At 40.9% G+C, this 26,812-nt stretch overlaps 1 protein-coding gene across 2 annotated transcripts in view; it reads right to left on the reverse strand.

Annotated features, from left to right (window-relative positions):
* Positions 1-26,812, reverse strand: part of COL19A1 (collagen type XIX alpha 1 chain) — a 1,614,879-nt gene that overhangs the window by 39,172 nt on the left and 1,548,895 nt on the right. For both annotated transcript variants that reach the window (XM_077289962.1, XM_077289964.1), the window contains exons 48-49: positions 8,013-8,183; positions 2,251-2,317 (exon numbers count right to left, since the gene is read on the reverse strand). In XM_077289962.1, coding sequence (XP_077146077.1) covers positions 2,251-2,317; positions 8,013-8,183 — 238 coding nt within the window. The remainder of the gene's footprint in view (positions 1-2,250; positions 2,318-8,012; positions 8,184-26,812) is intronic.

The raw sequence follows: 26,812 nt of genomic DNA on the forward strand, positions 1-26,812 counted from the left end.
TAAATATAACAACATTATAAGTATTCTTTCCTTCCCAACATTTAGGTTACATCTTATGTAAAGAGTGATTTTTTCTAAGCAGTTGAGGCAATGATAAACCAACAACTAAGTGCAGAAATCCACTGTTTGCTAACCATTTATCAAAATGACTAGCTATTCGAAATTTTCATTCATATTTCCAATGGTCAGTCCTGTCCTACTCTGCCCTTATCTACATTGAGGTTGTTTGAAACAAGATAAGGTTTTAATAGGAGATACAGGATGGGTCCTGATTGGGTACACTTTGTTGTGGTTGGATGGCTTTTATGCTATTTTGATCAAAATAGTGATAACTAAATATTCTATGTTATTAACATGTACTACTACTATTTACTTATTTACTTCCAGCAGGGTATATGCTCATTTTGTTTTTTTTTCTTGAGTTTTGTTTGTGAAATGGCCACAATGTGAGTGTGTTGTTACACATTGCGCGTATATGCTGCAGCTCATTTTTGTATTTTGTTTTTGCTTTTTCTTGATAAATTGAGTCATCAATACCATGGGTGCATTAATGACAGCTCTATTGTACTGCTGAAATCTAAGAATATTGCAGAATAGTAACACTTTTCACAAGGATAGACTCAGTTTACATGCTTTCCATGCTATTCCCAGGTCTCTGGGGAGGGGTCTATGCTACATAACTGCTTGAAGTTTGCCAAGTATGAACTACTGACCTAACTTTCTTGGTTTCATATTGCTTCATAAATGATGCCATGTTGAATAGGATTGGAATGACACTGTTCTATTGTGTGACTAGACTAAACTTTTCCAAATTACAGATATATGGGGCAGCACGGTGGCTCAGTGGTTTGCATTGCAGCGCTGGGGTCCTGGGTTCAAATCCCATCAAGGACAACATCTGCAAGGAGTTTGTATGTTCTCTCCGTGTTTGCGTGGGTTTCCTTCAGGTACTCCGGTTTCCTCCCACATTCCAAAGACATACTGATAGGGAATGTTAGTGCTATATAAAGATTATTATTATTATATACAACTGAAATTATTTTTACATTATTATCCAACTAATCATATTCTATATTTCTTAACAGAATTGTTAACTCACTTGTTTTATGTCTAAACTACCATTTCCTGCTACATACATTCAAAATTCTATAGGATCACATGGAGTTTGTCATTTACCGCAAGTCATTTTTACAGTAAAACGTGTTAAGTATAGTTTTACACATTCCTATAGTATTTAAAGAGGTTTTCTCATTTCGAAAAAACCTGTCTCCACCTGCAGTGTGTTGAGTTTCCACTGATACATCACGTCAAGAGGACTGCAGCTAATAACGGAGCTTAGCAATTCTGAACAGCTCACGCTGCCAACTCTGATAAGAGCTGTTGAGCTCAGTTATTGGCTGCAGAAAAGTGGATGTGATATCAGCAATGCAAGCAGGAACAGACACCAGGAGCAAAGGCAGAGACTCAGCACGGAATCCAGGGAAGGAGAGTAAAGCAGTTTTTTTTGTTAAACTAACTGATGTCGAGGAACAGAGTTTTTACAAACCTGGAAAATCCCTTTCAACTCAATGATAGCTCAAAACTCATTTTGCTAGCTACAAATTACAGTTTTAGCCCTTCATTATCTTTAGGTATATTTTCAAAGAACACTACATTTCTACTTATAATAGTTGTATAATCATGTATTGGCCAAGGTGTGCTGGCATTAAGTTTTCGTACATTATCAAACATTTTCAAGATGTGTGCACCACTAATGACCCACAGTTTTATACATATTTTCACAGCTGCAGAATGTCACATAAAAATACAATCATATGCTATCATTGAAGCCATCACATTAGACTTCTCAAGCATAAAAGACATGACAATGGCTTGGGAATTCTAAAAATGCATATTTAATTAAGTTTAATGTAGAAATAATTCTCACTGAAATACATGCATAAAATCTATAGGAAGGATGGTTGAATGAATCTCATAGATGGCACAAGACACAGGAGCTAATATGCAGCCAATGGGTGTTATTAAACAGCTTCTTAGTATTTCAAAGGATAAGAAAATTCAGCCTTATTTTATGTAACAATTGATAAAACCCTTCACAGGATAAAACTAACACTGTATGGTGTATAATAACTCAGGACTAGTGTGACAAATAGTTCAGCTAATGGCAGAATACAGAAACTGCATGAATAAAGAATGTAATGATAGGTCGCTCCTAACAAATATTCATTGCTTACATGTGCTTTTTCTTACCTTCAAATATTCGCAAAACTTCTTGTCTAATATATTTTTTCATTTCTTCAAATGAAATATTCTCTGTCTGTGGAGAAAGTTATTGCGGTTATTTGCATAACTGAAACAAAGGTAAAGCATGAAACACAATATATCTTTGTATCTCAGATGGCACGGAGTTATCCTTAAAAGATAACACTATATCAAGCCTGTGTCTAGGAGGATTTTTTATGGAACCTATTCAGTAAGATATTTTCTTGCAGTGAACTTATGTGACTCTACGTTAGGTATGTCTTCTTCTAAGATGAGACCCTGATCCTGGCACGCAAAACCGGTCAACAAATTGATTCTTATATGAGTGTATTTAGATGGCCCTCACTATGATAGGATTCTGAAAGTTAACCTCACACCATTAAGGCTTCAAAGCTCTTCTGACATTTACAAGTTATTTTACCCTTCAAGTAGTAGTAGTTAAAGTGGAGGGTTGACTGGCAGGGGGTCATGTCACGGTCTCATTCCTATAACTTAGAGACAGAGCAAAGGCACTAAAAAGAGACTTGCTATCGGTTGCAGAAAAGAATGGCCATCCAGCCTACAGTATCTGGAGTGTCTATACCTGTATTTAACTGTTTTTCATTCTGATATTTTTTTTACATTTCTCTTTCTTAGGCTGGGTACCACTCTTTATTGTTTGTCCTTCTTCATCTTTGGTCTGTTCCAACTACTCAGTATCCTTGCTATTGGTTGCTTCTGTATAATATCAAACCATTTTATTGCTGACTTCGATCCCTGAGAATGCTTTTATTTCTTAAAGGGTTAGTCCACTTAATCTTTATTTCATCACAATCCCCCAATTTAAAAAAACAATCTTTAACAATTGCTTTTTAATTGGAAGAAGACGAGAAAAGAAAGCATAAACTCTATCCACAATGATGAACATAGAAACAACAACAGAACACATACAAAACAGACGTCATAAAAGGTGTAAATGGCATGATGAAACAAAAAAAGGGGCACAATACAAAAAATTCAACAAATATCAGATGCAAATGCAATAATGAATTCGGGCCTTATAGCTAACAACTTTAGTAAATGTTGCAGAATCGTCAAGTGCCAAGACAGGCAGTAGAATTAATCATGCCCTTAACTTGTGTTGCTGTTTTGTAGTAATCCTTACAAAGCCGCTCTCTTGTTTGTTATATTTAAAAAACATCAATGCCCAGAACATAATGTAATGTTCAGAAAGTACAATGCTTGGTGCAATTCAATAATTGCCCTATGCTTACGTACATTAAATCAAGACAAAGACATATTACCATAGCAACCAAATACTAGCACGTTAGCAAAAGATAAATATCTTACGTTTTTCTTTAAAGATAAATGTCTCTTGGGAAACCACAGCAAACATTTGCAGATATTTACACAAGGGCTACTTACAGTGGCTTATGAAAGTATTCACCCTCTTTAGCTTTTTACACATTTTGTTATATTACAACCTGTGTTTAAATATTTTTGTAATCCGATTTGTGTGTGATGCATCAGCACTAAGTAGTCTAAGTTAATGAAATGAAGTGAGAAAAATATAGGAATAAATTAAAATTATGGGATCAAATAACTAAAAATTGGAATGTGCATACTGTATGTATTCACCCCTTTTACTATGAAGCCCCAAAAAATTTCTGGTGCAAACAATTAACTTTATAAGTCATATATATGTTTAGTGAAAGAAAGTCCACATGTGTGCAATCTAATTGTCACATGGTCTGTCAATATATACACACCACTCTGAAAGGCCACAGTGGCTGCAACACCATTAAGCAAGAGGTACCAATAACCAAACAACTCCATGAAGACCAAGGAGATCTCCAAATAAGTCAGGGACAAAGATGTTGAGAAGTCAGGGTTGGGTTACAAAAAAATCCTAATCTCTCATGATCTCCAGAGCACCATCAAATCCATTATCATCAAATGGAAAGAACATGGCACCACAACAAACCTGGCAAGAGAAGGCCGGCCACCAAAACTCTCAGCCCGGGCAAGGAGGGCATTAATGAGAGAGGCAGCACAGAGACCAAAAGGTAACCCTGAAGGAGGTGCAGAGTTCCCAAGCAGAGACTGGAGTATCAGTCCATGTAACAACAATAAGCCATGAACTCCACAGAAATGGCCTTTATGGAACAGTGGACAGTAAAAAGCTTTTACTTACACACAAAAATGGTTATATTTGTTTTGAGTTTGCCAAAGGACATGTGAGAGACTCCCCAAATGTATGGAGGAAGGTGCTGTGATCAGATGAGGTAAAAATTTTACTTTTTGGCCACCAAGGTAAATGCTATGTCTGACACCAAATCGACACAACACATCACCCCAAGATCATCCCCACAGTGAAACATGGTGGTTGCAGCAGCATCAATCTGTGGGTGTTTTTTGGCAGCAGGGACAGGGAAAATGGTCCGAGTGGAGGGGAAGACAGAGGGTGCAAAATACTGGGATATTCTTTAAAAAACTTGCTTCAGTGTGTCAAAGACTGGGACAGAGGTTCACCTTCCAAGAAGACAATGGACCAAAGCATACTGTTAAAGCAACACTCGAATGGTTTAAGGGGAAATGTGTAAATGTTTTGAAGTGGTCTAGTCAAGCCCAGACCTTAACCCTTTAGTAACAAAGCCAGTTTGGTTCTTAATGTCCAAGCTAATTTTTACAATTCTGACCACTGTCAATTTATGAAGTTATAGCTCTGGAACACTTCAACATATCCCACTGATTCTTTGATTATTTTTTCATGAAACATTGTACTTCATGTTAGTGGTAAAGTTTATTCGATATAACTTGCACATATTTATGAAAAAATGGAAATTTGGCAAAAATTTTTGTACCCTTAAAATGTACAAAAGAGTGATGTCACACAAAATAGTTAATAAATAACATTTCCCACATGTCAACTTTTCATCAGCACAATTTTGGAAACATAATTTCTTTTGTTAGGATGTTATAAAGGTTAAAAGTTGACCAGTGATTTCTCATTTTACCAACAACATTTACAAAACCATTTTTTAGAGACTACTTCACATTTGAAGTGAGTTATGGGGGTCAATATAAAATAAAATGCCCAGAAGTGACACCATTCTAAAAACTGCACCCCTCAAGGTGAGCAAACCACATTCAAGAAGTTTATTAACCCTTCAGGTGCTTCACAAGAACTAAAGCAACGTGGAAGGAAAAAATTAACATTTTACTTTTTTCACAAAAAATTTAATTTGGAACCAAATATTTTTATTTTCACAAGGGTATCAAGAGAAAATAAACCACACAATTTGTTTTGCAATTTCTACTGAGTACGCTGATACCACATATATGGGGAAAAGCCACTGTTTTGGTGCATGGCAGGGCTCAGAAGGGACAGAGCACCGTTTGACTTTTTGAATGCAAAATTGGCTGGAATCAATGGTGGGCGCCATGTCACATTTGGAGACCCCCTGATGTACCTAAAGAGTGGAACCCCACCAATTCCAACTCTAACCCTAACCCGAATCCCAAACCTAACCATTACCCTAACCACAACCCCAACCCCAACACACCCCTTACCCTAATCCCAACCCTAACCATAACCCTAACAACAACCCTAACCCCAACACACCCCTATAACTCTAATCCCAACCCTAACCGTAATCCCAACCATAACTCTAGCCCAACCCTGACCCTAGCTCTAGCCCCAACAATAACCTTAGCCCCAACCCTAACCCTACCCTAGCCCAACCCTAACCCTAGCCCCAACCCTAGCCCAACCCTAACCCTAATGGAAAAATGGAAATAAATACATTTTTTTATTTTATCATTTTTACCTAACTAAGGGGATGATAAAGGGGGTTTGATTTGTCATAGGGTCTATCACAGTGATCAAAATGAAGCAAAAGGAAAAATCTTTTGTTGCTGGGTGCCAGACAGCAGATCTTGGCGGGTGCACTGCACATGTGCCCGCCATTTTCTTCCCGGAAGACACCAACAGCCAGGGGACAGAACAGGTGGATGCAAAAGGGTTCAGGGACACTGGAAGATCAGGGGACCCCATTTCTCTCCTTTAATGTGCTAGATCATATCAGAGGAGAGAGAAATTAAATAAGAAATTGGACATTTTTTTGTGATCGCCATTATTCCATGAGAAACAGTGATCGCAACACTGGAGTCTGTAAAAACTGACCCAAATCATGTTCTCCGGGGTCTCAACCACCCCCAATAGCCTAGACCCCAGAGAATTTCCAACACTGGTGGATCTATAATCTTATTTCTCAGCGCCATTAAAAAGCGGCACTGAGGAATAAGTACCCTTAACTGCCCCCAGTAAAAGGCATATCAGTGGTCATTAAGGGGCTAATCAAACTGAGAATCTGTGGTCAGACTTGAAGTTTGCTATTCACCAAACAAAACTATCTAACTTGAAGGAGCTGGAGCAGTGAATACTTTTGCAAGCAACTGTATGAATATTGCGACTTTGCATCTATTGACTATCACTGTGGTAGCATGACAACCTGTGTCCTACTGGGACCACAATGCAACCATGGCAAAAAATCCACCTTGTTGTTTTTTGCAGGTCATTCATGTGTTTGTCCCCATAGAATTCAATGAAAGCTGAGTGTCTCTTCATGTGACTTGTCTGTGATTTCAATGACAGCTAGATGGCAGCTCTAAATTGTCACTTAACAGAAGGTTGCAGGCATTATTTTGGTTGTGTGACTTTTCTGAGGCTTTCTGTCATGCAACTAGTGTCTCCATCACCGGCACCAAGCTCCAGAGGCACATATCCCAGAAGCACAACAATCTATCAATTTGAGGTATTTATAATGATATCTACAGTTCATGGAAACAAACTTGTGGATTAATCTGCTGAAATTGGAATTTAGTAAATTCAATTGAGTTTGTTTGAGAAATTCAATTTGCATTTAATTTATTCGATGCAAAATGTATGTGCGCTACAATGCTGTGTGATCTCTTCTGATTCCAGAGCATAATAAATTTGGGGTTAATAAAAATTATACTAATCACTTTCCCTGGCTCACTGCTGTTCCTCCGAGTCCCCAAGAGCTATGGTAGATATGTGAAGAAACGAGCTGAGAGCTGTATGAAAGAACAAGCTAGGGGCAGTGCAAATTGAGTATATTTTTTAACTAATTTCCACCCCAAAACAAAATCCAGCTGCCATTTTGCTAGATTCAAATAAATTGAATTTTTCCCCATCATTTAAAGCAAATTTGCCATGTTTCGAATAAATTGGTTTATTTCTTCTGTGAAATGTTAAAAACATGTTACACGAAGATGAAACTTTTCTTATAAATTGTGGGTTATCCAGTATTATGCTTGGCATAATGAATATTAAACTATGGTAGAAATGTATGTTTGTTTAATGCTCTTATGAGAGGTTTGTGATAATAGGGCCACGTTCACACGTTCAGGTATTTGGTGAGTTTTTTTACCTCAATATTTGTAAACCAAAACCAGGACTAGATCAATCAGAGGTAAAGTATAATAGAAACATGTCACCACTTACCATTTCTGTATTTCTCACCAACTCCTGGTTTTGGTTTACAAATACTAAGGTAAAATACTGACCAAATACTGATAGTATGCACGTGGTCTTATACACAGGATCGTCATCTAACATGTAGATACTATGAAAGTGTATCCAACTCACTGGTGGTCAACCCCATAATATCTAATCTATGCAAATGAAGACTTTTGATAACAATAATAAATATATATAAAGAAATTGAACATTATTTTAGACTAACCAGCATTCCTGGTGGTCCAGGTAGTCCGGGATGTCCATCTTTGCCTGGTTGCCCAGGGTAACCTCTGTCTCCAGGTGCTCCATGTGGTCCAGAAGGTCCCATATCTCCCTTTTCTCCTGGTGAACCTGTTTTCCCTCTGGGACCTTGATCTCCAGGTATACCTGGATCACCCTTGAAATAAATAGTAGTCAGATTGTGATCATAAAATAGATAAAACAAAATTAAGTTAAAACAGTAGATACATTTTTTACTTGAGTAGATTATGACATTTTGGAATCGAGTTGATTCTCTTGATGAGTTCTCTGCTCAGAATCTCATGTGATAGGATTATGCACCACTTTGTTGTCCCTGTCTTTTTTTGCATCCATGGTTCCACTGATTACAATCTAAACATTTCTGAATGCAAAAACTGAAGTCACTACTTTGAGTTTCATTACAAGGAACTCAATGCTGTAAATTGCATCTGTTGTTTGCTTCTCATCCATTGTTTGCGGATTGGTGTGACATATTAGGTGTGAACATGGCCTTCTAAGTAATCAAAGAATACAATCTATAAGAAGATGTTGTTATAAGGACAGAATAGGAAAATGACCTAAGCAACTTTCCAAGCAGCATTTTCCAGCTGCTATAAATGATTAATCACTTATATGTATCTCATTGTAATTCAATGCAACCCTAAAACTGCACAATAAAAGTACGTACTGTATGAGTAATAAATGGAGCAGTGGAGAATCAGCCGCTTAAAGCTGTAAGACTGAAAATGTTATTTATTTTATGACAGAAGTTGAACTGCAGAATGAACAGTGCATCCTTATAATTAGCTATGGGAACAACTGGTTTCCAGGATATTTACAGGACTTGTGTTGTTACTGGCAAGTCTTACTGCATTTTCAAAGACGATATCAGCAATCAGCTAATAGGTCATTGCAGTAGTATTCCCTTACGATACTGCAGCATCTTTACTGACCAACAGGATTTATATTATTGGGTAAATATTTCTTTTTTCCAAGAGCTAGAAATTCTCAAACCAAATGTTCCTTTCATTATTTTATGTAATAGGAATATACATATTTAGTTGTTTAACACACAATTATTAATGCAAAGTCTCGTCCTATATCACAGAAGGAAGGTGCATTTCCTTAGGGTCCATGTCCATCTTGAGCACGATAGAAGCAAGCAGAAACAACAAATCGCAGCAAAATACAAAAGCGGAAATATAATTGAGTCTCTCATGAGTTTAATAAAGACTGAAATCCATACAGCACATCAGTAACTCACAAGCATATATAGAGTAAGTCATTAAAACTTGTATATTTCAAGATCATATAATTATGATTATAGGACCGGCAAAGAAGCTTGATTTTGATTAGCTGAGTATCGAATCCATAGAGAAATAGGAAATGCCATCATCAGGTGTGTAAAATTCAATGTGCACTAAACCTTTAAAAGAATTACACCTTTAACCGGTTATTCACTGTTAATCTGTCGTCAGAATTTCTTAGTATGTTCCTGAAGCAAACATGTCAGGTAACAGAGCACACAGAGGATAATTTATTTCTAACCTTTCCATTCTCAGGTGGCAATTGATGGGATACAATTCCTTATAGATTTCAAGATATTACTTTACTATCACTGAATTGAAAGCAATTTTTTTTTTAAACAGGAAGTTGAAAATCAATGTAGTTGATAGTAAGCTACCGATGCTCTCGGTTGAGAAGTGGATAGTATGGCACAGACTTTAGGCAATGCTCTGTGAGCTCCTGGAATACAGATTGATATATTGAAGAAAACTAGAGACTTATGCAACTGCTGATGTGTTTAGTCTACAAAGCATTTCCAAGACTAGATACAATTATATACACTTCATAGGTGAGAGAAGGAATAGATACTGTATTTCCATTAAAAATAAGACCTACCCCGAAAATAAGCTCTAGTATGGTTTTTCAGGATTTTTGAAGTATGTTTGAAATATAAGCCCTACTCCAAAAATAAGCCCTAGTTACAGTTTAATAAAAAAGGGACACAGGACCATTCATCAAGAAAAGCAGACACCCCCAAAAAATCACACTCAAAAGATGCCATAATATGGAAATAAGGGTTGGGCTGTGATACACAGATTGGGTAGTACTACTGGCATCACTCTGTTACCAAGCCCAAGAGTTGTGGCTGCTTCTGGTCACCAGTGGGAGTCAAGTCACTTGGCTGCAGTAGAACACAGCTAGAATGCAAAAAACCTGACAGTGATGCAGATACAGTGAGGGAAATAAGTATTTGATCCCTTGCTGATGTTGTAAGTTTGCCCACTGATGTGATTTTCTGGATTTTATTTTTGATATTCTATCTCTCAATGTTAAAATTAACCTACTCTTAAAATTATAGACTGTGCATGTCAGAAGCCAGTGGGCAAACTTACAAAATCAGCAAGGGTTCAAATACTTATTTCCTCCACTGTATGTGTGTGTGAGAGCTCCATCCATCACCGGCACTTGCCAATGCTAATTGTTTTGGAACCAAGGGTGATATGGAGAATGTGATCCTTTTGGGGTGTCTGCTTTCTTTTGAGGGTCTAACAGGCTATAAATGTGAGGTAAGTCGCATATGCATAAATCTGAACAGAGACAAGACCCCCAAACAGTTTGAATAGGAAAAAATATTGAATAATACAAAACTAAATCTTCAAAAACTTTTAAAAAACACACATAGGCAAGGATTATGAAAAACAATGAATGCAGAGTACTCTGGATGAGAGATAATATTCCATAGATATAGTCTGACTATATATTCTTGATCATACATAGGTAAATTCATATACACAATCGAGGGTTATAAGTCCTAGGATAAAGGTTTGAAAACAACTATGTCTAGTAATAAGAATTACTCTAAGGCTATGTGCACACGTCAGGATTTCTGGCAGAAATTTTCCTGACAAAAACCGGACATTTCTGCCAGATATCTACATGCGTTTTTACCGCGATTTTACCGCGATCTTACCACGTTTTTACCACGTTTTTGATGCGTTTTTATGCGTTATTGTTGCATTTTTTCCCAATGCATAGAATAGCGGGAAAAACGCGAAAAAAACGCAAAATTAATGAACATGCTGCTTTTTTTTACCGCAATGCGTTTTTTTCTTGGAAAAAAACGCATCATGTGCACAAAAATTGCAGAATGCATTCTAAATGATAGGATGCATAATGCATGCGTTTTTAATGAGTTTTCATAGCGAAAAAATGTGAAAAAAATTGTGAAAAAACCTGAACGTGTGCACATACCCTTAAAGTAGTGATTCCCAAAACAAATTTAAATATACTACCTAGTGGTTATCTGGAGATATACAATAGTCACAAACAGAGACGAACGTGGACTGAAATTCTGCCCTGGCATTTGGAAGCTCACAAACTCACAGGCCCATGCTGTCCTCACCTCCAAGCACCAGATGGGTATATATTACTAATGTTACCGTGGATGGAGGAAACCAAGATTTACTACAAGAACAATATTTCTAATAATACCAAAAATAATGCGATATAAGATTAAATAATTAATAATATTGAAATATTACAGACAAATACCAACAAACCATAACTATATACTGTATTACCTGCATATACAGTACTGACAATACCAGCATACTAATTGTTAAACTGGTTGAGGTTAGAGTCTATGTAACTTTAGATTTCTGAATCCTCATAGCGCAAACTGTGAGGAATTTCTCGTGCCGGCATTGGGAATGGCTGTCATGTGACCATGTATGTGATTCTCACACCTCTGGCCACATTCCGACTAGCTTTACTCGGCTTTGCTAATTTCATATTTATTGAGCGTGGCTGCACACATCTAGATAGCAGGTAGCCACATGTACAGTGGGTACAGAAAATATTCAGACCCTTTTAAGCCCCTTATCAACATCGGGCGTATTAGAACGCTGATGTCAAGGTCTCTCATCTTTCCGGCGGTAATGTAAGGATCCCGGACTTTCCTTGTTCCTGTTCGCCCTGATCCAAGATGGAGTCTTTGATCTTGCCCAGTGATGGAACTTCCTGTCTGTCCTGATTATTTAAGTGCGGGTCATGTGTTCTCCAGTGCCTGAGTATTTTGTGCTGCTGGCTCTTGAGCTTCTGCCTGTGGTCTGGTGAGCTCCCTGCTTCTGTTGCTCACTACTCGGTGGCCCACCTCGCCTCTTTCAGCTACTTTTCGCCTCTGGAACTGCTATGACTGGCAGCACACCAGTGGAAGGATTACCCTTGTTTGCTAATCTTTTCACAGTGTTGTGCCTCTTTGCACAACCACACCAGGTGAGCAAGATTCAAGTTATGCTTTTCTCACCAAGAGAGTTTTACTCTCTTAGTAACGTTCTCCCTCTTTCCCCCTCATCCTCTCTTTCTCAGGACTTCATTCTCAACGCACCACTTGCATATTATTGAACTTCCACAAACAAGTACTGTGCACATGTGTGATCAAGTTTTGATGGACTTCCTTGTTTAAGTACTGTGTGCATTCCAACTACACTTCTATACGTACATCGGTGACACCCGTCACGTGATTACGGGTAACCGTTGTGTTGACATGACACCTGAAGTTTCCTGGAGACCTGTATGGTTGTCAGTGCTGGCTTGCTGTGAGCAAGCCAGCACTGACAGTTGTTGGCACACATAGCAAGTCAGTAAATCTGCTATATAGAGGTGATCTGAACATCGCCTCTATGTAGCAAAGCTGATCGAGCTATGACAGCTTCTAGTCTCCTATAGAGACTATTGAAGCATGCAAAAAGTAAAAAAATGTTTTTAACCCCTTCATGACCCAGCCTATTTTGGCCTTAATGACCTTGCCATTTTTTGCAATTCTGACCAGTGTCCCTTTATGAGGTAATAACTCAGGAACGCTTCAACAGATCCTTGCGGTTCTGAGATTGTTTTTTCGTGACATATTGGGCTTCATGTTAGTGGTAAATTTAGGTCGATAATTTCTGAGTTTATTTGTGAAAAAAACGGAAATTTGGCGAAAAATTTGAAAATTTTGCAATTTTCACATTTTGAATTTTTATTCTGTTAAACCAGAGAGTTATGTGACACAAAATAGTTAATAAATAACATTTCCCACATGTCTACTTTACATCAGCACAATTTTGGAAACAAATTTTTTTTTTGCTAGGAAGTTATAAGGGTTAAAATTTGACCAGTGATTTCTCATTTTTACAACAAAATTTACAAAACCATTTTTTTTAGGGACCACCTCACATTTGAAGTCAGTTTGAGGGTTCTATATGGCTGAAAATGCCCAAAAGTGACACCATTCTAAAAACTGCACCCCTCAAGGTGCTCAAAACCACATTCAAGAAGTTTATTAACCCTTCAGGTGTTTCACAGCAGCAGAAGCAACATGGAGGGAAAAAATTAACATTTAACTTTTTAGTCACAAAAATGATATTTTCGCAACAATTTTTTTATTTTCCCAAGGGTAAAAGGAGAAACTGGACAACGAATGTTGTTGTCCAATTTATCCTGAGTACGCTGATACCTCATATGTGGGGGTAAACCACTGTTTGGGCGCACGGCAGGGCTCGGAAGGGAAGGAGCGCCATTTGACTTTTTGAATGAAAAATTGGCTCCAATCTTTAGCGGACACCATGTCGCGTTTGGAGAGCCCCCGTGTGCCTAAACATTGGAGCTCCCCCACAAGTGACCCCATTTTGGAAACTATACCCCCAAAGGAACTTATCTAGAAGAATAGTGAGCACTTTAAACCCCCAGGTGCTTCACAAATTAATCCGTAAAAATGAAAAAGTACATTTTTTTTCACACAAAATTTCTTTTAGCCTCAATTTTTTCATTTTCACATGGGAAACAGGATAAAATGGATCCTAAAATTTGTTGGGCAATTTCTCCTGAGTACGCCAATACCTCATATGTGGGGGTAAACTACTGTTTGGGCACATGGTAGGGCTCGGAAGTAAAGGAGCGCCATTTGACTTTTTGAATGAAAAATTATCTCCATCGTTAGCGGACACCATGTCAGGTTTGGAGAGCCCCTGTGTGCCTAAACATTGGAGCTGCCCCACAAGTGACCCCATTTTGGAAACTAGACCCCCCATGGAACTTATCTAGATGCATAGTGAGCACTTTAAACCCTCAGGTGCTTCACAAATTGATCCGTAAAAATGAAAAAGTACTTTTTTTTCACACAAAATTTCTTTTAGCCTCAATTTTTTCATTTTCACATGGGCAACAGGATAAAATGGGTCCTAAAATTTGTTGGGCAATTTCTTCTGAGTATGCCGATACCTCATATGTGGGGGTAAACCACTGTTTGGGTGCACGGCAAGGCTCGGAAGGGAAGGCGCGCCATTTGACTTTTTAATGGAAAATTAGCTCCAATCGTTAGTGGACACCATGTCGCGTTTGGAGAGCCCCTGTGTGCCTAAACATTGGAGCTCCCCCACAAGTGACCCCATTTTGGAAACTAGACCCCCCAAGGAACTAATCTAGATGCATAGTGAGCACTTAAAACCCCCAGGTGCTTCACAGAAGTTTATAACGCAGAGCCATGAAAATAAAAAATTATTTTTCTTTCCTCAAAAATGATTTTTAGCCCGGAGTTTTTTATTTTCCCAAGGATAATAGGAGAAATTGGACCCCAAATGTTGTTGTCCAGTTTGTCCTGAGTATGATGATACCCCATATGTGGGGGTAAACCACTGTTTGGGCGCACGGCAGGGCTCGGAAGGGAAGGCACGCCATTTGGCTTTTTGAATGGAAAATTAGCTTCAATCATTAGCGGACACCATGTTGCGTTTCGAGAGCCCCTGTGTGCCTAAACATTGGAGCTCCCGCACAAGTGACCCCATTTTGGAAACTAGACCTCCCAAGGAACTAATCTAGATGTGTGGTGAGCATTTTGAACCCCCAAGTGCTTCACAGAAGTTTATAACGCAGAGCCATGAAAATAAAAAATTATTTTTCTTTCCTCAAAAATGATTTTTTAACCCACAATTTTTTATTTTCCCAAGGGTAGCAGGAGAAATTGGACCCTAATAGTTGTTGTGCAGTTTCTCCTGAGTACGCTGATACCCCATATGTGGGGGTAAACCACTGTTTTGGCACACGTTGGGGATCGGAAGGGAAGTAGTGACGTTTTGAAATGCAGACTTTAATGGAATGCTCTGCAGGCATCACGTTGCGTTTGCAGAGCCCCTGATGTGCCTAAACAGTAGGAACTCCCCACAAGTGACCCCACTTTGGAAACTAGACCCCCAAGGGAACTTATCTAGATGTGTGGTGAGCACTTTGAACCCCCAAGTGCTTCACAGAAGTTTAAAACGCAGAGCCGTGAAAATAATAAATGTGTTTTCTTTCCTCAAAAATATTTTTTTAGCCCAGAATTTTTTAATTTTCCCAAGGGTAACAGGAACAATTTGACCCCAAAAGTTGTTGAGCAGTTTCTCCTGAGTACGCTGATACCCCATATGTGGGGGTAAACCACTGTTTGGGCACATGCCGGGGCTCGGAAGGGAAGTAGTGACGATTTGGAATGCAGACTTTGATGGAATGGTCTGCGGGAATCATGTTACGTTTGCAGAGCCCCTGATGTGCCTAAACAGTAGAAACCCCCCACAAGTGACCCCATTTTGGAAACTAGACCCCCCAAGGAACTTATCTAGATGTGTGGTGAGCACGTTCAACCCCCAAGTGCTTCACAGAAGTTTACAACGCAGAGCCGTGAAAATAAAAAATCATTTTTCTTTCCTCAAAAAAGATGTTTTAGCAAGCAATTGTTTATTTTCACAAGGGTAACAGGAAAAATTGGACCCCAATATTTGTTGCCCAGTTTGTTGTGAGTACGCTGATACCTAATATGTGGGGGTAAACCACTGTTTGGGCGCACGTCAGGGCTCGGAAGGGAAGTAGTGACATTTGAAATGCAGACTTTGATGGAATGGTCTTCGGGCGTCACATTGCATTTGCAGAGCCCCTGATGTGCCTAAACAGTAGAAACACCCCATAAGTGACCCCATTTTGGAAACTAGACCCCCCAAAGAACTTATCTAGATGTGTGGTGAGCACGTTCAACCCCCAAGTGCTTCACAGAAGTTTACAACGCAGAGCCGTGAAAATTAAAAATCATTTTTCTGTCCTCAAAAAAGATGTTTTAGCAAGCAATTTTTTTTTTCACAAGGGTAGCAAGAGAAATTGGACCCCAATATTTGTTGCCCAGTTTGTTGTGAGTATGCTGGTACCCCATATGTGGGGGTAAACCACTGTTTGGGCGCACGTCAGGGCTTGGAAGGGAAGTAGTGACATTTGAAATGCAGACTTTGATGGAATGGTCTGCGGGCGTCACGTTGCATTTGCAGAGCCCCTGATGTGCCTAAACAGTAGAAACACCCCACAAGTGACCCCATTTTGGAAACTAGACCCCAAAAGGATCTTATCTAGATGTGTGGTGAGCACTTTCAACCCCCAAGTGCTTCACATAAGTTTATAACGTAGAGCCGTGAAAATAAAAAATAATTGTTCTTTCCTCAAAAATTATGTTTTAGCAAGTAATTTTTTATTTTTGCAAGGGTAACAGGAGAAATTGGACCCCAATAGTTGTTGCCCAGTTTGTCCTGAATACGCTGGTATCCCATATGTGGGGGTAAACCACTGTTTGGGCGCACGTCGGGGCTTGGAAGGGAGGGCGCACCATTTGACTTTTTGAACGCAAGATTGGCTGGAATCAATGGTGGCGCCATGTTGCGTTTGGAGACCCCTGATGTGCCTAAACAGTGGAAACCCCTCAATTCTAACTTCAACACTAACCCCAACACACCCCTAACCCTAATCCCAACTGTAGCCATAACCCTAATCACAACCCTAACCCCAACACACCCCTAACCACAACCCTAACCCCAACACACCCGTAACCCTAAATCCAACCCTAATCCTAACCCTAATCCCAACCCTACCCACAACTGTAACCCCAACACAACCCTAACCCTATCCTTAACCCTAACCACAAGCCTAATCTTAACCCTATTTCCAACCCTAGCCCTAATTCCAACCCTAAGGGTACCGTCTCACTTAACGATTTACCAACGATCACGACCAGCGATACGACCTGGCCGTGATCGTTGGAAAGTCGTTGTGTGGTCGCTGGGGAGCTGTCACACAGACCGCTCTCCAGCGACCAACGATGCCAAGGTCCCGGGTAACCAGGGTAAACATCGGGTTACTAAGTGCAGGGCCGCGCTTAGTAACCCGATGTTTACCGTGGTTACCAGCGTAAAAGTAAAAAAAAACAAACCGTACATACTCACATTTCGGTGTCCTTCAGGTCCCTTGCCGTCTGCTTCCCGCTCTGACTGAGTGCCGCCGTACAGTGAGAGCAGAGCGCAGCGGTGACGTCACTGCTGTGCTGTGCTCTCACTTTCCGGCCGGCAGACAGTCAGAGCGGGAAGCAGACGGCAAGGGACCTGAAGGACACCGAAATGTGAGTATGTACGTTTTTTTTTTTTTTAACTTTTACGCTGGTAACCACGGTAAACATCGGGTTACTAAGCGCGGCCCTGCGCTTAGTAACCCGATGTTTACCCAGGTTACAAGCGAACGCATCGCTGGATCGCTGTCACAACGATCCAGCGATGACAGCGGGAGATCCAGCGACGAAAGAAAGTTCCAAACGATCTGCTACGACGTACGATTCTCAGCAGGGTCCCTGATCGCTGCTGCGTGTCAGACACAGCGATATCGTATGGATATCGCTGGAACGTCACGGATCGTACCGTCATAGCGATCAAAGTGCCACTGTGAGACGGTACCCTAACTCTAATTCCAACCCTAACCCTAAGGCTATGTGCCCACTTTGCGGATTCGTGTGAGATTTTTCCGCACCATTTTTGAAAAATCCGCAGGTAAAAGGCACTGCGCTTTACCTACGGATTTACAGCGGATTTCCAGTGTTTTTTTGTGCGGATTTCACCTGCGGATTCCTATTGAGGAACAGGTGTAAAATGCTGCGGAATCCGCACAAAATTGACATGCTGCGGAAAATACAACACAGCATTTCCGCACGGTATTTTCCGCACCATGGGCACAGCGGATTTGGTTTTCCATAGGTGTACATGGTACTGTAAACCTGATGGAAAACTGCGACGAATTCGCAGCGGCCAATACGCTGCGGATCCGCGGCCAATCCGCTGCAGATCCGCGGCCAATCCGCTGCGGATCCGCGGCAATCCGCTGCGGATTCGCAGCCAAATCCGCACTGTGTGCACATGCCCTAACCCTACCCCTAACCCTAACCCTACCCCTAATTCTAACCCTAATTCTAACCCTAGTTCTAACCCTAACCCTAGTAGAAAAAAAAATATATATATATTTTATTTATTTTTATTATTGTCCCTATGGGGGGGTGATAAAGGGGGGTCATTTACTATTTTTTTTATTTTGATCACTGTGATAGGCTATATTGCAGTGATCAAAAGACATCTGAAACGAATCTGCCAGCCGGCAGATTCGGCGGGCGCAGTGCGCATGCGCCCGCCATTTTGGAAGATGGCGGCGCCCAAGGAGAAGCCGGACGGACACCAGGAGGCCCGGTAAGTATGAAAGGGGGGTGATCGGATCACGGGGGGGGACCGGAGCACAGGGAGGGGGGACCGGAGCACGGGGGGAGCGGACAGGAGGACGGAGGAGCGGACGGGACGACTTAGGGGGGTGGACCACATAACGGAGGACGGGATAAGGAGACCGGTGGGTGTGGGGGGGGACAGATTAGGTTTTCCAGCCATGGCCGATGATATTGCAGCATCGGCCATGGCTGGATTGTAATATTTCACCATTTTTTTGGGTGAAATATTACAAATCGCTCTGATTGGCAGTTTCACTTTCAACAGCCAATCAAAGCGATCGTAGCCACGAGGGGGTGAAGTCACCCCCCCCCTGGGCTGAAGCACCACTCCCCCTGTTCCTGGAGATCGGGTGAAATTGGAGTTAACCCTTTCACCCGATCTGCAGGAGCGCGATCCCTCCATGACGCATACGCTGCGTCACAGGTCGGATTGGCACCGACTTTCATGACGCAGCGTATGCGTCAAAGGTCGGGAAGGGGTTAAAACTATAAAAAAAAATTAAAAATATGAAAGTTCAAATCACCCCCCTTTCAGAATTGCTCCATCTATCAATAAAAAAAAAATTAACCTGATCGCTAAATGGAGTAGCGAGAGAAAAAGTAAAAATGCCAAAATTATATTTTTTTGGTCGCCGGGATTGCATTAAAATGCAATAACGAGCGATCAAAAGATCGCATCTGCACCAAAATGGTATGATTAAAAACGTCAGTTGAGCACACAAAAAAGAAGCCCTCACCCAACCTGAGATCACAAAAAATAGAGATGCTACGGGTATTGGAAAATGGTGCAATTTTTGTCTATGGACTTGTAATGACCTGGAGAACCATAATGGCAGGTCAGTTTTATCATTTAGTGAACCTAGTAAAAAAGCCAAACAAAAAAAAAAATGTGGGATTGCACTTTTTTGCCTTTTCATCGCCCTTGGAAATTTATTTCCTGCTTTCCGGTACACGACATGGTAAAATCAGTAGTGTTGGTCAAAAATACAACTTGTCCCGCAAAAAACAAGCCCTCACATGGCCATATTGATGGAAAAATAAAAAAGTTATGGCTCTGGGAAGAAGGGGAGCGAAAAACGAAAACACAAAAACGAAAAAAGCTCCGGGGGTTAAGGGGTTACATTTTTCACTCTTTGTTTCATTGCAGCCATTTGGTAAATTCAAAAATGTTCAATTTTTTTCTCATTAACCCCTTAACTTTCGGAGCTTTTTTCGGTTTTGTGTTTTCATTTTTCGCTCCCTCCTCAGAGCCATAACTTTTTTATTTTTCAGTCAATATGGCCATGTGAGGGCTTGTTTTTTGTGGGACGAGGTGTACTTTTCACGGACACTATTGGTTTTACCATGTAGTGTACTAGAAAACAGGAAAAAAATTCCAAGTGCGGTGAAATTGCAAAAACGTGCAAAGCGACACTTGTTTTTTGTTTGGCTTTTTTGCTAGGTTCACTAAATGCTAAAACTGTTCTGCCATTATGATTCTCCAGGTCATTGCGAATTCATAGACACCAAACATGTCTAGGTTATTTTCTATGTAAGTAGTGAAAAAAAATTCCAAACTAAAAAAATAAAAAGCACGATATTCCGAGACCCGTAGCGTCTCCATTTTTGGGGATCTTGGATTGAGTGAGGGCTTATTTTTTGCACGTCAAGCTGATGTTTTTAATGATACAATTTTGGTGCAGATATGTTCTTTTGATTGCCCGTTATTGCATTTTAATGCAATGTCGCGTCAACAAAAAAAAAGTAATTCTGGTGTTTGGAATTTTTTTCTCGCTATGTCGTTTAGCGATCAGGTTAATTCTTTTTTTTTATTGATAGATCTGGTGATTCTGAATGCGGAAATATTTATTGTTTTATTTGGAATGGAGCGAAAGGTGGGGTGATTTGAATTTTCATTTTTTTTTATTTTTTTCATTTCTTTAAACTTTTTTTTTACTTTTGCCATGCTTCAATAGCCTTCATGGGAGGCAAGAAGCTGGCAAAACCTGATCTGCTCTGCTACATAGGAGCGATGCTCAGATCGCTCCTATGCAACAGATTCACTGCATTGCTATGAGTGCTGCTCACAGGGTGGCGCTCACAGCAATCTGGCATCAACAACCATAGAGGTCTTCAGGAGATCTCTCGTTGTTATGCCAATGCACCGATCACTCCTGATCACATGACTGGGGTCACCGATGCGTGCATTTCCGGCCGGATGGCCAGAAGCGCTTGTTAAATGCCGCTGCCAGCGTTTGACAGCAGCATTTAACTAGTTAATAGAGGCGGGTGGATCGCGATTCCACCCGCCGCTATTGCGGGCACATGTCAACTGTACAAAACAGCTGACATGTCCTGGCTTTCATGCGGGCTCACCACCGGAGCCTGCATCAATGCAGGGGATCTGCCATAGGACATGCTATTCCTTAGGATGGCAGAAAGGGGATAATGTACACTCTGCACCCCATCTTGATGGAAAAAAAACCGAAATGTAGACATTTTTGCAAATTTATTAAAAAAAAAAAACTGAAATATCACATGGTCATAAGTATTCAGACCCTTTGCTGAGTATTGAGTAGAAGCACCCTTTACAGCTTGTACAGCCATGAGTTTTCTTGGGAATGATGCAACAAGTTTTTCACACCTGGATTTTGGGATCCTCTGCCATTCTTCCTTGCAGATGCTCTCTAGTTCTGTCAGGTTGGATGGTGAATGTTGGTGGACAGCCATTTTCAGGTCTCTCCAGAGAGGCTCAATTGGGTTTAGGTCAGGGCTCTTGTCTGGGCCTGTCAAGAATGGTCACAGAGTTGTTCTGAAGCCACTCCTTTGTTATTTTAGCTGTGTGCTTAGGATCACTGTCTTGTTGGAAGGTGAACTCTGAAAGAGGTTTTCATTCAGGATATCGATGTACTTGGCCACATTCATGTTTCCTTCAATGGCAACCAGTCGTCCTGTCCCTGCAGCTAAAAAACACCCCCATAGAATGATGCTGCCACCACCATGTTTCACTGTTGGGATTGTATTGGGCAGGTGATGAGCAGTGCCTGGTTTCCTCCACACTTACTGTTTAGATTTATCACCAAAAAGGTCTATCCTCATCTCATCAGACCAGAGAATCTTATTTCTCATAGTCTGGGAGTCCTTCATGTGTTTTTTAGCAAACTGTATACGGGCTTTCATATGTCTTGCACTGAGGAGAGGCTTCTGTTGGGTCACTCTGCCATAAAGACCCGACTGGTGGAGGGCTGCATTGATAATTGACTTTGTGGAACTTTCTCCCATCTCCCTACTGCATCTCTGGAGCTCAGCCACAGTGATCTTGGGGTTCTCCTTTACCTCTCTTACCAAGGCTCTTTTCCCACGATTGCTCAGTTTGGCTGGACGGCCAGGTCTAGGAAGACTTCTGGTGGTCCCAAACTTCTTCCATTTAAGGATTATGGAGGCCACTGTGCTCTTAGGAACCATGAATACTGTAGAAATTCTTTTGAAACTAGGCCAGATCTGTGCCTTGCCAAAATTCTGTCTCTGAGCTCCTTGGCCAGTTCCTTTGACCTCATGATTCTCATTTGGTCTGACGTGTACTGTTCGCTGTGAGGTATTATATAGACAGGTGTGTGCCTTTCCAAATCAAGTCCTATCAGTTTAATTAAACACAGCTGGACTTTAATGAAGGAGTAGAACCATTTCAAGGAGGATCACAATAAATATGAGTGTCTGAGCAAAGGGTCTGAATACTTATGACCATGTGATATTTCAGTTTTTCTTTGGTAATAAATATGCAAAAATGTCTACATTTTTGTTTTTTTTGGTCAAGATGGGGTGCAGAGTGTACATTAACCCCTTCACCCCCAAGGGTGGTTTGCACGTTAATGACCGGGCCAATTTTTACAATTCTGACCACTGTCCCTTTATGAGGTTATAACTCTGGAACGCTTCAACGGATCCCAGTGATTCTGACACTGTTTTCTCATGACATATTGTACTTCATGATAGTGGTAAAAATTCTGTGATAGTACCTGCGTTTATTTGTGAAAAAAACGGAAATTTGGCGAAAATTTTGAAAATTTCGCAATTTTCCAACTTTTAATTTTTATGCAATTAATTCACAGAGATATGTCACACAAAATACTTAATAAGTAACATTTTCCACATGTCTACTTTACATCAGCACAATTTTGGAACCAAAATTATTTTTTGTTAGGGAGTTATAAGGGTTAAAAGTTGACCAGCAATTTCTCATTTTTACAACACCATTTTTTTTTAGGGACCACATCTCATTTGAAGTGATTTTGAGGGGTCTATATGATAGAAAATACCCAAGTGTGACACCATTCTAAAAACTGCACCCCTCAAGGTGCTCAAAAACATATTCAAGAAGTTTATTAACCCTTCTGGTGCTTCACAGGAATTTTTGGAATGTTTAAATAAAAATGAACATTTAACTTTTTTTCACAAAAAATTTACTTCAGCTCCAATTTGTTTTATTTTACCAAGGGTAACAGGAGAAAATGGACCCCAAAAGTTGTTGTACAATTTGTCCTGAGTACGGCGATACCCAATATGTGGGGGTAAACCACTGTTTGGGCGCATGACAGAGCTCGGAAGCGAAGGAGCGCCATTTGACTTTTCAATGCAAAATTGACTGGAATTGAGATGGGACGCCATGTTGCGTTTGGGGAGCCCCTGATGTGCCTAAACATTGAAACCCCCAACAAGTGACACCATTTTGGAAAGTAGACCCCCTAAGGAACTTATCTAGAGGTGTGGTGAGCACTTTGACCCACCAAGTGCTTCACAGAAGTTTATAATGCAGAACCGTAAAAATAAAAAATCATATTTTTTCACAAAAATTATCTTTTCACCCCCAATTTTTAATTTCCCAAGGGTAAGAGAAGAAATTGGACCCCAAAAGTTGTTGTACAATTTGTCCTGAGTACGCTGATACCCCATATGTGGGGGTAAACCACTGTTTGGGCACATGGGAGACCTCGGAAGGGAAGGAGCGCCGTTTGACTTTTCAATGCAAAATTGACAGGAATTGAGATGGGACGCCATGTTGCGTTCGGAGAGCCACTGATGTGCCTAAACATTGAAACCCCCCACAAGTGACACCATTTTGGAAAGAAGACCCCCTAAGGAACTTATCTAGATGTGTTTTGAGCGCTTTGACCCACCAAGGGCTTCACAGAAGTTTATAATGCAGAGCCGTAAAAATAAAACAACATTTTTTTCCCACAAAAATTATTTTTTTAGCCCCCAGTTTTGTATTTTCCCGAGGGTAGCAGGAGAAATTGGACCCCAAAATTTGTTTTCCAAGTTGTCCTGAGTGCGATGATACACCATATGTGGGGAGAACCACTGTTTGGGCGCATGGGAGGGCTCGGAAAGGAAGGAGTGTCATTTGGAATGCAGACTTAGATGGAATGGTCTGCAGGTGTCACATTGCGTTTGCAAAGCCCCTAATGTACCTAAACAGTAGAAACCCCCCACAAGTGACACCATTTTGGAAAGTAGACCCCCTAAGGAACTTATCTAGATGTGTGGTGAGTGCTTTGACCCACCAAGGGCTTCACAGAAGTTTATAATGCAGAGCCGTAAAAATAAAACAAAAATTTTTTCCCACAAAAATTATTTTTTAGCCCCCAGTTTTGTATTTTCCCGAGGGTAACAGGAGAAAATGGACCCCAAAAGTTGTTGTCCAATTTGTCCTGAGTGCGCTGATACCCCATATGTGGGGGGGAACCACCGTTTGGACGCATGGAAGGGCTCGGAAGGGAAGGAGTGCCATTTGGAATGCAGACTTAGATGGAATGGTCTGCAGGCATCATATTGCGTTTGCAGAGCCCCTAATGTACCTAAACAGTAGAAGCCCCTCACAAGTGACCCCATTTTGGAAACTAGACCCCCCAAGGAACTTATCTAGATGTGTTGTAAGAACTTTGAACCCCCAAGTGTTTCACTACAGTTTATAACGCAGAGCCATGAAAATAAAAAATCTTTTTTTTTTCCCACAAAAATTATTTTTTAGCCCCCAGTTTTGTATTTTCCCAGGGGTAACAGGAGAAATTGGACCCCAAAGGTTGTTGTCCTATTTGTCCTGAGTACGCTGATACCCCATATGTTGGGGTAAACCCCTGTTTGGGCACACGGGAGAGCTCGGAAGGGAAGGAGCACTGTTTTACTTTTTCAACGCAGAATTGGCTGGAATTGAGATCGGACGCCATGTCGCGTTTGGAGAGCCCCTGATGTGCCGAAACAGTGGAAAACCCCCAATTATAACTTAAACCCTAATCCAAACACACCCCTAACCCTAATCCGAACAGTAACCCTAACCACACCTCTAACCCTGACACACCCCTAACCCTAATCCCAACCCTATTCCCAACCGTAAATGTAATCTAAACCCTAACCGTAACTTTAGCCCCAACCCTAACACTAACTTTAGCCCCAACCCTAACTGTAGCCTTAACCCTAGCCCCAACCCTTGCCCTAACCCTAGCCCTAACCCTAGCCCTAACCCTAGCCCCAACCCTAGCCCCAACCCTAGCCCTAACCCTAGCCCTAACCCTAACCCTAGACCTAGCCCTAACCTTAGCCCTAACCCTAGCCCTAACCCTAGCCCCAACCCTAACCCTAGCCCTAACCCTAGCCCTAACCCTAGACCTAACCCTAACCCTAGCCCTAACCCTAGCCCTAACCCTAGCCCCAACCCTAACCCTAACCCTAACCCTACCCCTAATGGGAAAATGGAAATAAACACATTTTTTTTATTTTTCCCTAACTAAGGGGGTGATGAAGGGGGGTTTGATTTACTTTTATAGTGAGTTTTTTAGCGGATTTTTATGATTGGCAGCCGTCACACACTGAAAGACGCTTTTTATTGCAAAAAATATTTTTTGCGTTACCACATTTTGAGAGCTATAAATTTTCCATATTTTGGTCCACAGAGTCATGTGAGGTCTTGTTTTTTGCGGGACGAGTTGACGTTTTTATTGGTAACATTTTTGGGCACGTCACATTTTTTGATCGCTTTTTATTCCGATTTTCGTGAGGCAGAATGACAAAAAACCTGCTATTCATGAATTTCTTTTGGGGGAGGCGTTTATACCGTTCCATGTTTGGTAAAATTGATAAAGCAGTTTTATTCTTCGGGTCAGTACGATTACAGCGATACCTCATTTATATTATTTTTTTATGTTTTGGCGCTTTTATACGATAAAAACTATTTTATGGAAAAAATAATTATTTTTGCATCGCTTTATTCTCAGGACTATAACTTTTTTATTTTTTTGCTGATCATGCTGTATGGTGGCTCGTTATTTGCGGGACAAGATGTCGCTTTCAGCGGTACCATGGTTATTTATATCTGTCTTTTTGATCGCGTGTTATTCCACTTTTTGTTTGGTGGTATGATAATAAAGCGTTGTTTTTTACCTCGTTTTTTTTTTTTGTTCTTACGGTGTTTACTGAAGGGGTTAACTAGTGGGCCAGTTTTATAGGTCGGGTCGTTACGGACACGGCGATACTAAATATGTGTACTTTTATTGTTTTTTTTTATTACTTAGATAAAGAAAAATATTTATGGGAATAATATATATATATTTTTTTTCATTATTTTGGAATATTTTTTTTTATTTTTTTTTACACATTTGGAAAATTTTTTTTTAACTTTTTTACTTTGCCCCAGGGGGGGACAATACAGATCGGCGATCTGCCAGTTTGCATAGCACTCTGACAGATCACCGATCTGAGAGAAGTGCAGGCTGCTTCACAGTGCCTGCTCTGAGCAGGCTTCTGTGAAGCCACCTCCCTCCCTGCAGGACCCGGATCCGCGGCCATCTTGGATTCGGGTCTGGAGCAGGCAGGGAAGGAGGTAAGACCCTCGCAGCAACGCGATCACATCGCGTTGCTGCGGGGGGCTCAGGGAAGCCCGCAGGGAGCCCCCTCCCTGCGCGATGCTTCCCTGCAATGTGCCGGGAGCGGTCCGTGACCGCTCCTGGCACATAGTGCCGGATGTCAGCTGCGATAGGCAGCTGACACCCGGCCGCGATCGGCCGCGCTCCCCCCGTGAGCACCGCCGATCGCGCTGGACGTACTATCCCGTCCGTGGTCATGGGGGCCCACCCCACCTCGACGGGATAGTACGTCCGATGTCAGAAAGGGGTTAATAAGAAAAAAAATTTACTTTTTTTGAATTTACCAAATGACTGCAA

The sequence above is a fragment of the Ranitomeya variabilis genome, chromosome 2 (assembly GCF_051348905.1).
Source record: "Ranitomeya variabilis isolate aRanVar5 chromosome 2, aRanVar5.hap1, whole genome shotgun sequence".
NCBI lineage: Eukaryota > Metazoa > Chordata > Amphibia > Anura > Dendrobatidae > Ranitomeya > Ranitomeya variabilis.